This window comes from Octodon degus, unplaced genomic scaffold, assembly GCF_000260255.1.
Source record: "Octodon degus isolate 3935 unplaced genomic scaffold, OctDeg1.0 scaffold00002, whole genome shotgun sequence".
Lineage (NCBI taxonomy): Eukaryota > Metazoa > Chordata > Mammalia > Rodentia > Octodontidae > Octodon > Octodon degus.
Genome location: NW_004524578.1, coordinates 31,403,732 through 31,418,615, shown reverse-complemented (window position 1 = coordinate 31,418,615; position 14,884 = coordinate 31,403,732). Strand labels below are relative to the sequence as shown.

The 14,884-nt window shown below is 36.6% G+C and overlaps 1 protein-coding gene across 1 annotated transcript in view; it reads left to right on the top strand.

Annotated features, from left to right (window-relative positions):
* Nucleotides 1-14,884, top strand: part of Fam98b (family with sequence similarity 98 member B) — a gene marked incomplete at its 3' end in the record, with an annotated part of 41,392 nt that overhangs the window by 12,292 nt on the left and 14,216 nt on the right. Inside the window, exons 2-4 of the mRNA XM_004623532.3 lie at nt 7,795-7,940; nt 9,381-9,515; nt 11,179-11,357. Coding sequence (XP_004623589.1) covers nt 7,795-7,940; nt 9,381-9,515; nt 11,179-11,357 — 460 coding nt within the window. The remainder of the gene's footprint in view (nt 1-7,794; nt 7,941-9,380; nt 9,516-11,178; nt 11,358-14,884) is intronic.

Genomic DNA, 14,884 nt, shown 5'->3' with positions numbered 1-14,884 from the left:
TTTGGTGACACTCCATATAATGGCAAGAGCAAGGGTGGGTAGGAACACTGATGAAAAGGGATGCTGAGGACCATCTAAGAGATTGGGAAGTGAAAATGTAAGAGATTGAAGATGGCAAGTCTGACTAGCTGGAGGTGTGAGAGAGCAGGAAAGGTATGTATGGGGACAATGAATGTTGTGTGGAAAACAAGGACAAAACCCCTACCATCTGACCTTGAGCAGCTTGAAAGTTAAAAGATAATTTTGAAGAGATGGACAGTACATGAGTGTTATTGTGGATGAAACAGTAGAAGTGTGCGAAGCAGAGAGGTAGAGAGCTGGGTTAGAAGCAAGGCCAGCAGGGAGGGTAAATGACAAGGGAAATGAAGGGTCTCATATTTCATATGTTACTTATGAAAACAGAAAAAAAATAAGGTTAGGCCCTAGATGTCTCTCTGAGGAGAGTTGTCAACAGCTTTAATGGACTAAAGATGTAGAGCATTTAGTGTCAAGTAGTGTCCAGACCAGCAATTACGGTTCCAGTAAAAGGTCCTGGTACCTGAGCGACTGCCTAGGTTTGTGGGAGATGTACACAGTGTTTGTAGTAATGGTGGTATTTTTCTAATGAAATAAAATGTATAGAACATCATAAGAGCATGGATATTCTTAGTAAACAGCAGAATTAGCTGGAAGTGAAAGCAAACATGAAATCAAGGTGATGTGCACTCAACAGTTGCTAAAAGTGGCATTGGCTCTTAATATTCTGATAATTTAAGAGCAGGACTCTGATTTCTAATAGACTGCAAGAGCAGAACAGTGAGAAGTGGTGATGACTATTAAGAGAGCCTTTGGTGGAAGTAAAAAAAAAATGTACTCTAGAACTGTGCTGCTACTGTGGAGTTGCACTGTTGTCATCAATCTGGAGTAAGAATGCAGAGTCCCAGGCCTCATCCAGCTTTACTGAACTAGAACCTGTGTTTCAGCAAGATATTCAGGAGATTGATAAGCACACTAAAATTTTAACAAGCACTGCTCTAGTCAGATATACTATTTTAGACTTTTATTAAATTATCAGAATATGTTTAGATACTTCTATTATGTAAAGCATGTAAGTAGAAAGATACATTTCTGGATAGCAGCCAGCAGTTTCATAGGGAGGGGTGAGGAGCATGAGGGTGTGGGGATGGAGTGAATGGTGGAATTCCTAGCCTCTTGTTAGCTGTGATTATGGCAGTTCTGGGGAGCTTATCTCTTTGTTCTTCAGTTTCCTTCTCTATAACCATAGTAGAGAATTATAGCTATTAAATGAGGCAGTATACACAAAGCACTGAGCACCGGGCTAGCATGCAGTAAGCACATAACGTTAGTCACTATTATGGTTATTAGATGTCCTGGTTTGTTAAATGCATCTGCTTTTTCTTTATTTTTACATGATTTAATGCATTAAGGATTATGAGGTTTTTTTTTTTTTTAAACTTTAAATTCAGTACAGTGGTCCCTCATTTATCATGGAAATTACATTCCAGACACCCCTGTGATAAATGAAAATCAGCAAAGTAGTGACATTTTATTTAGTTTAGTATTTATATATATTTTAAGGCTTTATGAATCCTTCTCACACTCTTATAAACCTCTCCTACACTTCTAAAAGCATTTCTAATGTTCTAACCATTCTCTAAACTCATAAACCTATGTAACTTTAACGACACACAGATATTGTGTGGTACTGCAACATCCTGCAGTAGAGTGAAAAATCTGCGACCAGTAATTTAGATTAATATTTTTTGAAAATCCATGAAACAGTGAGTCTGCAAAAGTTGAACCATGAAATAGCAAGGGACTACTATACTTTTGGTGATGTGATCAGCTTTTTTTGAATTTTCTAATTCTTCAATAAAAATGACTTGTAGCCATCAATATGAATTAAAATTATTTAGAAGTTTATGAATATTGTTGTATTGCAGAAGTAAAGGCAAGTGGGGCAATAAGATACCTACTGTTAAATTTTAATCAGAGACACTATAAGATACGTAGACAGGGATAACACAGAGAAGTAGCCTTGAGGTGGAGGTGCAGAGACCACATTCAACCTCAGCTGTCTTTCCCCAGTTGTATTATCTGAGCCAGGTTGTTTGTTTATACGTGTTGACAGAGGTTTAAGAGTTCACATTTGAGATCAAATCTGGCTTAAATTCTAGTGCCATCACTTATCTTCTAATCCTATAGTTATTACTGTAGAATAATTCTAACATTGATGTATTGCCATAAAGAGTAAAAGAATTATTACCATATCTGACTAGCACTGCACCTGCTTGCTGATTAAAGTAAGTATTCTAACCTTGTTAAGTCTTAATTTCTTTAGTTGCAGAATACGATTGAAATACCATGCATGAAATAAAACTAGAGAATTCAGAGAAAAAGAAATACATACCGATAGTTCCAGCTGAGGCAAAAGTATCACAGGTCAGCCTGGCCAGTTCAGTGTTATATTGTCTCAGAAATAAAATTAAAAAGGGCTGCATATATAAGCTCAGTGGTAGAGCACTTGCCTAGCATGCATAAGGCCCTGTGTATTTGATCCCTAACCCTGAAAAAATGAAAAACAAATGACTTTAGATACATGCAAAAATGTATAGCATTACTAATAAGAGAGATAAATTCAAACAACACCTACTAGGTGATCAAGGGGCTGGGGAGATGGCTCAGTAGAATAAGCGCTTCCCTGGCAAGTGCAAAGGCCTGAGTTTATTAAAAAAAAAAAAAAAATGAATAGACGATCAAAAATCTGAAAGTTTGACAACTTTGAGTGCCAAGAATGGGTATTGTCATACTTCAATGGTAAAACTTCTGTGCATAAATATTTAATATCATCTAGCAAGATTTTTATAACCATTTACTATTTAATCCAGTAATCTCACCTTTCAAAATTTGGGCCAGCCAGATAGCTCAATGGACTAAAGTGCCTGTTTAGGCAGAGTGCAGCGGCTGGGGTTCAGTTCCTGGCATTTTGCAGGCTCTGCCCCTGGGGTGTGCTGAGACAGATACAGACGTGGTGGTACATGCCTGCAATCCCAGTGCTTGGGAGGCTGAAAACAGGAGGATCACTATGAGTTCAGTCTACCTCATGAGATGCTGTAGACCATGTACTAAAATACATTTAAAAAAAAAATCTATCCCAGTTACACATTGATAAAAATTTACCATACTATGATACTAAAACACTGAAACAACAAAAATATCCATCATTAGAAGCTAATTAATTAAGGATATAACTCTGTAGTAGTTTTCAAGACACTGGAGAGACTTGGGGGGAAATAGAGTTTTATTAGCTATACACTCAGCAGATTCATGTTCAAAATGGCTGAGTGCTGAACAAAAGAAATACTCAAGTTTCATCCATGTTGCTGAGGGGGTGGTGTGTGTAACCTGGGAGTATGCAAACAGATCAAAGACGGTTTGTCAAGCTGTGCCCAGTGGCTTTGGTTGGGTAAAAACAGGACATTATTAAAACAGGAAGGTATAAAACTTTATTGGGACAGGGGCTGGAGAGATGGCTCAGTGGTCTAAAGCACCTACATAGAACAAGCTTAGCAAAGCATCAGGGACCGTGGTTCAATCCCCCAGCACCTCATGCCAGCCAGCCCTGCCCCCTGGTGGGCTGAGCTGGCCACACACACACACTCTCTCTCTCAAAAAAAAAAAAAAAAAAAAAAAAACCTTTATTGGGACAAATTATTGCAGTTATCTGTACTAGAACAAAGAACAACAGCTATAGGGAGGATACCCTGTTACTTATTGTTAAATTTTAATTAATTTAATCTCTTGTCAACACCTATAAACTAACAACTTGGCTCAGATAATACAACTGGGGAAGGACAGCTGAGGTTGAATGTGGTCTCTGTACCTCTACCTTAAGGCTGCTTCTCTGTGTTACCCCTGCCTATGTATCTTATAGTGTCTCTGATTAAAATTTAATAATAAGTACCTAAACAGCTATAGGGAAAGGGAGGTTTGAGGAAACTCCCTTTTGTATTTAAGTCCTGCTTCAGACCTGACAGTTGAGTACTGTACAGCTGTAAAAATGATTGAGGCGTGACTCTAAATGTTGATCCTGGGTTGGCGAGATAGCTCAGAGGGCTAAGTGCCTGCTTAGGCAAGCGGCAGCGATCAGTGTTTGATCCCTGGGGCCCCATGCCACACCAGCCCTGCCCCTGGGTGTGTGGAGCTGGCCAGGGAGACTGGGTGTGGTAGCACATGCTTGTAATCCCAGTGCTGAGGAGGCTAAAAATAGGAGAATCACTATGAGTATGAGCTGGGTAGTGAGACTCTGAGCCAGGTATAAATACATACATACATACATACATACATACATACATACGTACATGTTGACCCTTAGTATGTGCAAATGTGTGGATGTGTTTAAAGCAAGGATTAGAATATCTAGTAAGCTATCTTCTTGCTTAAAAAGGAACCAGATCTATCAAGTATGGTTATGTGTTGGGGAGCAAAGTAAAGGGAATATGATCAAAATTGCGAACTAGATTTATATGGATTTACCTAGTTTTGGCAGTAAGACTTTAAAACTACTTAATTTACATAATTATGAAGCAAAATCAAATAAGAACAAAAGTAAAATAAAATGCCTACAAATGAAAGCAAAATGAAACAAGTGGCTATCAACATATGGAGCGAACGAGTTAATTGCATGGAAATGAATTGTTTTTCTATATATCCTTAGTCGAATACAGTGGTACCTTAACTTAATTTGTTGTGCAGTTTTAGAAAAGATAGACATATTCATGTTTGTGTGGGAAAGATGGCTTTGGTTGTGTTTGTTACTTGATGGAGGGTTTGCAAACAAAAATACAGTTTTAACAAATGCTTCTCTGTGTGAAGCAAATTGTTTGAAAATGAAAATATTTGTGAACTGAGGTACCAGTGTGTATTCATAATAAAACATTGAATTATTGATCAAACTTTGATCACTTGAACAGTTTATCTCTCAAATGTATTTAATTGAAGAATTTGTCCTTGCATATTTTATGAAAACATGCTAAAAACCAAAGTCAAAACAAGAAAAATTCTGACAATTTGGTATAGGGGAATAAAAAGCATTATTTCCAAATAGATTGCACCTGTAAATGTTCAGCCACATATGAATCCAGCATGTCATGGCGAACTCCTCTCATGATCTTATACTCTGCTTTACATTTGTTCCAGTAGGACATTCAATGTTTGGAGGGTAGGCCTTGTTTTTATCCAGAGAGGCTGACTGTTATTATATGCAGCCCATGAATTAGAGTCAGCGGTAAAACTAAGTGGGCAAGAAAGCATAGGCAGAGCAATCACCAGCAATTTTCAAATATCTTAAAGCTGGCTGGTGGGTTTGAGTCATATCAGTGATACAGAAAACCCATACTTCTCTTCTCTGGAGCACAGCTGCAATGAGAGTGTGCAGTGTCTTGAAATAAATGTTTGTTCATTAGGGAAGGTGAAATAGAATTTTCTCAAAAAATACCTCACCGAAAATGATGAAATTTAGGTTGATCACAGTTGAAGATTTTGACTCATAGGGACAAATTGTTCAATTGCTTCAAAAAGTAAGCTGTTTTTGGTGATTTTATTGTTAGTAACAATGCTAATAATACTGAATTTGCTGTTCTGAAACAGCAAATTTTATATCCATTTTATATGTAATGGGATTATGCAAATATGAGTGTTTCATTTTAAAAGAAAAATATAAAACAAGTGAAAATCCTATGAGTCTAAATACAAATTGAAAATTGCAATATAAATTCCTGATATAGTTTCTTTCAAAAAAGTGTGTTATGGCTTGGGGTGTAGCTTAGTGGTAGAGCACGCAACTTGGCATGGCTAAGGTCCTGGGTTTGGTCTCCAGCAATCTTGCCAAAAGGACATTGAAACAGTGGACATTGAAACCTTTAGTAACAGATTATGTACTCTAATTGCCATTAGAAAAGATCAGAGCTGCATGGATAGAAGCCTGACTACAGGTGTAGACCTGGAACGTCTTGTCATAGAAAGCAAGAAAAGTATTTGAAGAGTACTGGGGAAATTCATAGGCATAGCTTATTACAGTTTAAATATCAAAATAGTAACTGCAGTGGATAAAGCATATTAAGTGTATTGAAATCTGTGTTTACAGTATTAAGAAAGCTTCATTGCAGAAAGTAGAAAATTAAAAAACAAAAAGTAGAAAATTGATGCCACCTTTAAGTTTCTTTTTTTTTTCAAAGTTTTATTGATAAACATATATCAATGAGACAGTTTCAAATCAAATCGGAAGTACAGTTTCAGCAAATAATACACTGCATACATTCTTCTTAGTGGTTAATTGCTGTACAAGATGTGGACTTGTGATCCTATTTACAAACACCATTAGAACAAATCATTCTATTCATTAAGAGAATGCAACTATATATCTATCTAACCACTTTGAACACACAGATACAAAATGGACATTCATCGGTATACCCCATTTTTTCTAAGTTCCGTTATTGAATATTATAGGTGTGTAAACTCAGCAAAGTATTCTAAAAGAGTCCAGTAGCCCATAATAGCATTGGGTCTTCTGTTTAACTGGCAGTGTCAGAAATTATTGACCTGAGTCCCCCACAGCTGAACATAACAGCATGGCTTTACTTCCTATATTTCATCTTCATACTTTTCTACTGGATGGTTAAGACCAAGGTAAAGCAAGACCTGTGCAACAAGAGTTGTAGCTTTTTGGTTTGAGAAGGTCAGTGAAATGCCCTCAGGATTTATCCTGAGATCCTGTACCTCACATTGTAGAACCTTTGTCAGTGCAGCCATGTGGATGAGTCACGGCCATTGCTTGGCCAATGTGCTCTCTGTGAAAGCCTGAGAGAGTGTCTTCTCCCCCATGTGACTCTCCTTAGGCACACTCTACATCATTGATCACTTTCCTCTCTGGCCCCATAATCTTCTTGATCAGAAAATTTGGGACACTACCGAGGTACATGACATTACAGTACAAGTTCTCATATGTCCTGAGTCTTAATTGACCTTAGAAGGTCAATTAACTCAGGCCCTTGTGCTTGCCATTCCCTGGCAAGCACAAGGGCCTGAGTTCAATCCCTGGTTCCGCAAAAAAGAAAAAAAAAAGAATATATATATATATACACATACACATATGTCTAAAAGTAATCTAAATTACTTAGATTGATCTCATAGGTCCTTTTCAGTTTTTCAGTTTTATGTTTTTTAAATTTGAAATTTGCATCTGCACTTTTGTCACTGTACTACTTCTTGGAACTCATAAACCTGTTTTATTGGAGTTTGTGTTATCTGTATTGCGTGTGTGTGTGTGTGTGTGTGTGGCCAGCTCAGCCTACCCTGGGGGCAGTGCTGGCACAGCATGTGATGCCCTGGATGAAACTGTGGTTCCTGTGCTCTCGCCTAAGCTTGTCTAAGCAGGGACTGCTGAGCTTTCTCTTAGCCGCTTATCTGTAATATTAAAAATTGCTAATTTCACTATAAAATATTAAAATATGGGGGAAAGCCAAGTACTAATTATTTAGAGAAAAGTCAGCAAATTGTTTCTGTCTGGGCTCTTATACTCAAGAAGGCATTGTAGGTTTCGCCAATTATTCTGTTAAGCTCAACCAGCTCTGGCATTGTAGCATTTAAGCAACAGACAGTCTATGAATTAATATGTTTATTGACTGTGTTCTAATGAAGTTAATTTATAAAAACAGGCAGCAATAGGCCTAGATAGAGAATACTAAATGATTCTCTTTTTCTCTCTTTTAAATGTTTATTTCCTCTTTGTAGGTACAAAGGACCACTGTTAGAAGAACAGGCCCTTACCAAGGCAGCAGAGGGTGGACTTTCTTCGCCTGAATTTTCAGAGTTATGTGTTTGGTTAGGCTCTCAAATAAAATCTTTATGCAACTTGGAAGAAAGTATCACTTCCGCTGGTATTTGCCATTATGTTTTATTTACTTTCTATTTAATTCTAAAATTGACTGATAGCTTATCGTTTTGTCAACAAAAAAAAAATCACTGGTATAAAGAATTTCAGTGTACGCTATTAAAAATCTTTAAATTAAATTTATTATAATCAAAACTTGAATCTTAAATTTGCAAAAAATTATAAACAATATCTGTTGTGTTAACCTTAGTTTTGTTCTTTAGAAGAAAATGGTCTGAATTTGATTTATTTAGAGAGTTTAAATTTTAAATATGGCTCATTTTGAATTTGTTTTGTTTTTTTCATACATATAATCCCTAATTTATTTTCCTATGCCTGTAACTCAGGACATGTGTTCATGTAGAGATTGTTTTATAAAAATCTTCTGTAGTAGCTCATAAAAGTTGTTTAATTCATTGCCATCTTGATAGCTGGAGTCCTGGTAGATCTTTGGATAAGATGAAAAATAATTAATCACTGGTCAATTACAGCCCACTGTTCTGAAGTTACTTTTTCAAATTATTTTTTCCTTGTCAAATTAACAGTATGAAGTAAAATAATATGAATCTAATATATGAAATAAGTTCCTACCTAATTTTATTTTATTTTTTTATTTATTTGGTTGGTACAGGGTCTCACTATGCAGCTTGGACTACAGGCATCTGCCACCATGCCCAGACACTGGCTGGGCCAGCCCGCCCTGGGAGTGGGACTGCCAAGGCATGTGGTGCTAGGATTGAAGCTCAGTACCTGCGCTTTCCCTAAGCTTGCCTAAGCAGGTGCCTTAGTCTGCTGAGCTGTCTTGATGGCCCCCTACCTAATTTTATTATGAAGTAAGGATAAGCAGTTAATCTTAATTAGAATGTATAGAAATGGACCATTTGTTCTGAAATCAATAAATGTAGCCGTAGTAGTACCTTTAATATTTTGTTTTAATATCAATACTTCCCATTGGTCTAGTCTTACAGAGAATCCTTTAGAAAAGACTTGTCAGAGATGTAATGGTAAATCTCTATAAATAACGGTATTTACAGTCTCACGATTACTTCAGTAATACTCTCTGTATGTGGAAATTGTTTGCTTGTCTTTACTCACACTGATCACAAGTCCAAGAATAAGTGTACAAGTGAAGATTTAGAATTGAACGTACAATTGAAATCAGAAAAAACTTGCTATTGACAAAAGTTTACTTTTTTTTTTTTTTTATGAATTTAGGACAGGGTCTAGAGGGTCTCACATTGTAGATATTGGTAGTGAGCCTCCTGCTTTCAGCCTCCCAAGTGCTGGGATTACAGGCAGGAGCCACCACGCCCAGGCTCAATTGCCTGTCTCAGTGCACCCTGGGGACAACAAAAATTTACTATTAAGATAGAGTTCTTAAACATTAAGAACTCAGTGAATGCTTTGTGATTTTTGTTTGTTTGTTTGTTTGTTCTCTTTTTTAAAGGGAGAGATGACTTAGAGAGTTTCCAGCTTGAGATAAGTGGTTTTTTAAAAGAAATGGCTTGCCCCTATTCTGTTCTCATATCAGGAGATGTTAAAGACCGATTAAAAACAAAGGATGACTGTTTGAAACTTCTGTGTAAGTTATTTTTCATTGGACATTTAAATGTACGTATTTGATCTGATTTTTATATCATTAGCTCTAAATTTATCTATTCTTGAAACATTGGACATTTCATATATTTAAAAGGTTTAATATTAAATTTAAAATATGTAGCTGAAAAACAAATATAAAGCTGTTTTAGAAATATTTGTCCAAATGTTTAAATCCTGAATATATCCTCTAACACATGATGTCTACTATAGATAGCATGTCCTATGTTTGTGCTTTACGTAGTATCTTAGTAATTTTTTCATGTAATCTCTTAGCATTGATGACTAAATATCTAAAACTTCGTGATCTTAAAACTCTCTGGGAAGTTGGCTGCCAATCAGATTTTTAGGTCTTTATTTTTAGACAATGAGTGATGGTTTGTTCAAAAACATTTATTTGTTACCTATTCTTGTACCAGAAAATATATGTATTTATAAAACAGGAGAAATTTTATACCTCCAGAGGTATTTGAATTTTTCTTCTATTTCACAGTTTTTTTTTTGTTTATACTTTTGATTACTTAAAAGATTAGACATTAAAAAAAATCTCTGGACTAGATGTATTGCTATGTTTTGCTTCAGAAGAATTGAAATTCTCTGGAAAAATGTGTACACTACATAAGATATGAATCTGTATTCTACATAAGAATAATTTTTGAATTATATGCATGAAAAGGTGCACAGTATTGCTCAAAATCAAAGAATTAAAAAAAATTGTGACAGTACATCAGTTCTCTTACCAAGTTAACAAAGAGTCCCCAACCCAAATCATGGTACAAGTCTGTAGGAAAATAAACTTTCATGTACTATAGGCATTATAGATGGTGGTAGAATGACTGGTATAGACTTTTTTTTTTTTGTACTAGGAATTGAACTCAGTTCCTTGCACTTAAAAGCAAGTGCTTATTCCGCTGAACTGTATCCCTGGCCCTGGTGTTGCCTTTTGAGAGGACAATCTTTCGAAATCATAATTAAATATCACATGTCTTTTGACCTAGCAAGTCTGTGGCTAGGAGTATATACTTACTCTTAAGGGTGCAGAGATTCATAAAAAAGATTTATTTATAACCTTATTTATAGTAGTAAACCACACAGATGTCTATCTTTTACTTCAGATATACTAGTTTAGAATCTCTGATGACAGAATTCTGGCACTTGTACTTTTAAACAGTTTCCCAGATATTTTTTCTCTTCAACTTAAGTTTAAAATGCTATATTAAATTGTGACTATTATGTTTGTATGTAATTTTAACTGAGCAAAAACAAAGAACTAATTTAAAATTTTTGAGGGTAGATATTTTCTTATTTGATGTTGTATTGTCATTATTGATACTATTCATAACCCAGACAGAATAAGGCCTTGGTAAATGTGTGCACCTATTAAAATAGAAATCAAGGTCTTTTAAAATATTAAAGTGGAACTGAAACCAACTCATGTGAAATTGGTGAGAATAAGTCATTAATAAATTCATTTTATTATTTCAATGTGTTTTTTAAGTTCATTATTTTACAGCTGTTGATAATTACTCTGATTCTTTGTAAGTTGATGTTGTTGACATTGTTAATATTTGTTTTAAGTAAATTACTTCACCAAAACACTTTAAATTTTTGTACATGTGTTAACATTCATTTTATCTTTTCTGTTATAGTATTTTTAAGTACAGAACTTCAAGCTTTACAGATATTACAGAAAAAGAAATGTAAAAATTCTGAGTTAGATAAAAACAGTGAAATTTGTCAGGAAGTTCAAGCTATATATGATGCCCTTGGTATACCGAAGTCTACCACTTCTGACATTCCGGCTATGCTAACCCAAGTGGAATCAAAGGTATTGTATTTGTTTTATTTTTATTTTTCCCCAAATTCAACTAATACAAAAATTCTGTATTAAAAATGAAAATATCCTATTTAAGTTACGTTTCTATTTTGCTTGAAACAAATTCCAAACATTCAAAGTTAAAGGGGAAAGGTTTATTTAGCTCACAGTTTGTAGAGATTTCAGTCCATAATCAGTTGGCTCCAAGGTAGGATGGGTTGGCAGAGGGGCAACACAAAACTGATTTATAGCAAGCACAAGACAGGAAAAGCAAGCAAGGATGAGGGACAAAAGCCTCTTTCTGTCCCTTATATCTAGTTACCAGGATTAGGGCAGTACCAATTCTATCAGTAGATTGATCCAACGGTCACTTACCCTTAATCCGAGTGCCCTTAATCCCAGCATTGCACCATGAATCAATTAAACAGTCTAGATTCCGTGACCTCAAAATGAAAACCCTGTGATGGCATGATGCTTTGGCAGGACATTTATACACAGACCATAACATTCCACGCCCAGACTCCCAGAGACTCACACACACCCCTTTATACAAAAAGCATTTAATCCCTCTAAAAATAGCCAAAATCCTAATATTTTCATCATTTCTGAAAAGTCTTAAGTCCCAAGTCTCCTATGATAGTTAAAGCAAACTCTTAGCTGTGAGTGCCTGTACAAATGAAAACAAAGGAGACACTTCTACCATTCAGTGGCACACAGTGGACATTTCCATTCCAAAGTTACAAATGAGGATACAAAGAAATGGGACCAAAGCAAGCCCCCACATCTGGTGAGTCACACATTAAGTCCTGTAGTTCCATGTGCATCATCAGAGGCAGTCTGTGATAAGATGTGAATTCTGAAGGGCTTGGTTGGCTCTGCCCCATGGTACTTCCTTTGGTTGTAGCTCCTGTGCCTGCTGTCTTGAGCCTGCTCTGCTCCTTCCTTACAGTAATCCTCAGGTGATCCACGTTTCTGGTTTCTCCAGACTTCTAGGGTCTCTAGTGTACCTTTTGGCTTCACACTCAGCAGCTTCTTCACACATTGCTCTCTCAGACACACTGCCTGGCCTCTCAGGCCTTCTTCTGAAATCCGGGTGGAAGCCTTTCTGACCCCACACCTGTTACATTCTGCTTGCACCTAAAACTATCACCGTATGAATGATGCCAAGGGTGCTGCCAGCTGGAGCAGTAGCCAGGCTTCCTTCTCTCTTGGCTGTAGAGGTCCAGTGTCTGAACCAAATCCTAAGGAACAATTTCTCTTGCCATCATTATTCTGGAATATGGTGCTCTGGGGTGCTCTTCTTAAAGCAGTCTTTCACTGTTGCAGTTTTGAGCAACTCTGTCTAAAAGTCCCCAGTAGTAGCTATGCCACTGCCTCAATATTTGACTGCCTTGAATTTCTTCTACAAGATTAATCTGCTATCTTTAATCTCAGTCTCAGGCAGTCTCTCAACATGAGAAAAATGCAGACAAAATTTCTGCACAGGAATAAAACATCCTCCAGAGTTGAGTGTCCAATATAGTCCTTCTTCCCAGCAAAAACCTGAACCTGGTCTTTACCAGCTTTCTGGTCTTCTGAATTCTTTTTTTTTTTTTTTTTTTTTTCCTGTATTTTAGGGAAGGGTCTACAGGGTATTCAGGGTCTCACTACTAGATCGGACTTGTAGTGATTCTCCTGTTTACAGCCTCCTAAGTGCTGGGATTATAGGCTCACACTGCCATGCCCAGTCTCAGCGTGCCCCGGGGTGGGGCCGGCACAGCAGGCCCGGGGATCAAACTCCTAATCCCTGCACCTGCTTGCAGGTGCTTTAATCTGCTGAGCTATTTGGCTGGCCCTGGTCTTCTGAGTTCTGAATAGAATAGAACCAGTTCACAGAAAGCACAAACATGCAAAAAAAAAAAAAAAAGGGGGGGGGGAGACAGGCCTTTATATCTTTCTGTCCTTTATATCCAGTTTATTGGAATTAGGGGGGTGCCAGGCCAATCAGTGGACTTATCCAGCAGTCATCCACCCTTAATCTGAACATCTGTGATCACAGTGTTGCACCACCAATCCATCACACTCTCTAGAGACAGTCAGGTCCAAAAATCCAGGGACTGTATGAAGCAAAGTTTGTTTTCCTGTAAACTAAAATTTGAATGTATTGGACTTCATTTGTCTATAGCTGATATTTTGGAATGATAGCAATTTTCAAATTTAAGGGATGCCTTCCTAACTAGGATTGTGATATAATGAAAGAAGTAAGAGTTACTTTTCAAGGTCAGAAAACAAACTAAACTTTATGTTGCAGTGTGATTTCTTTGAAAGTGAGCAATTTTTTTGTTAAGTGCTTAATTGTGTTACAGTGAATGAGTGAATGTTCTGAGTGCTCTGATGGGGTAGTTATAAACAACCACAAGGCCAGGTGTAGTGGTGTACACCTATAATACCAGCGCTTAGACTGAGGCAGGAGCATGAGTTTGAGGCCAGCCTAGACTACCTAATAGCTTCAAGGTCTACTTGCACATATAGTGTGACCCTGTGTTAAAAAACCAAAAATCTCAAAATTCTTGGACCTCATAGATTTTTCCCTTACAGTGCCATCTGGACTATTTACACAAAAGAGCTTCCTGTGCCATTCTGTTCCTACTAATTTCCTTATTTTCCATCTTCTACATGTAAATATGTCTAATTGCATTTTTTATCATTGGCAAAGAAAAAAATACATAAATTTATAACACTGTTCCAAGTGTCTAACAGCAAATATAGACTATTTACTATTTTAAATGTTTACATGTAGTAATTCATCTGATTTTCTTATCACTCATGATATAGATACTGTTATTACAAAGTCCTTGGGAAGAAACTGAGGTACTAGGCAGTTTAATTTCTAAGGATTGTAGACCGGAGGTGTAACTGTAGGCAATCCACATTCAGAATGCCTGTTCTTAACTTACCCACTATCAGGTAATTTTCAAATTATTAAACTATTACCTAATATTGAACTTCTAGAAATGAACATGGCTCCATTTAAAAATACTATAAGTGTACATTCAGAATCTCTCTTAAGTGAAGAGTTACAACTCAGAACTTCTAGTAATATGAAGTACAGCATGGATTTTGCAATAGTTGGGGTATTTGTTGGGTATTTGTACAGGTGGCACGCACCTGTAATCTCAGCACTATGGAGGCAGAGGAAGGAGGATTCCCATGAGTTTGAGGCTAGCCTTTGCTACACAGTGAGTTCAAGACCACCCTGAACTATAGAGTAAGACCCTATGTCAAAAAGAAAGAAGGAAGGAAGGAAAGAAAGAATAGCTGAGGCATTTAAAGAAATGACATTTTAAGGTAGTAAGATACTTATGCAAAATATATAGAAATCATTCATAATTGTGTCATTGTACAGGTAGATTTGTGACTCCCATAAAATATGTAGAAATCAATCGTAGAGGATTTCAGAAAATGGAAAGATATTCCATGCTCCTGGATAGGAAGAACCAACATTGTGAAGATGGCCATACTCCCAAAACAGCTGTACAGATTTAATGCAATCCCTATCA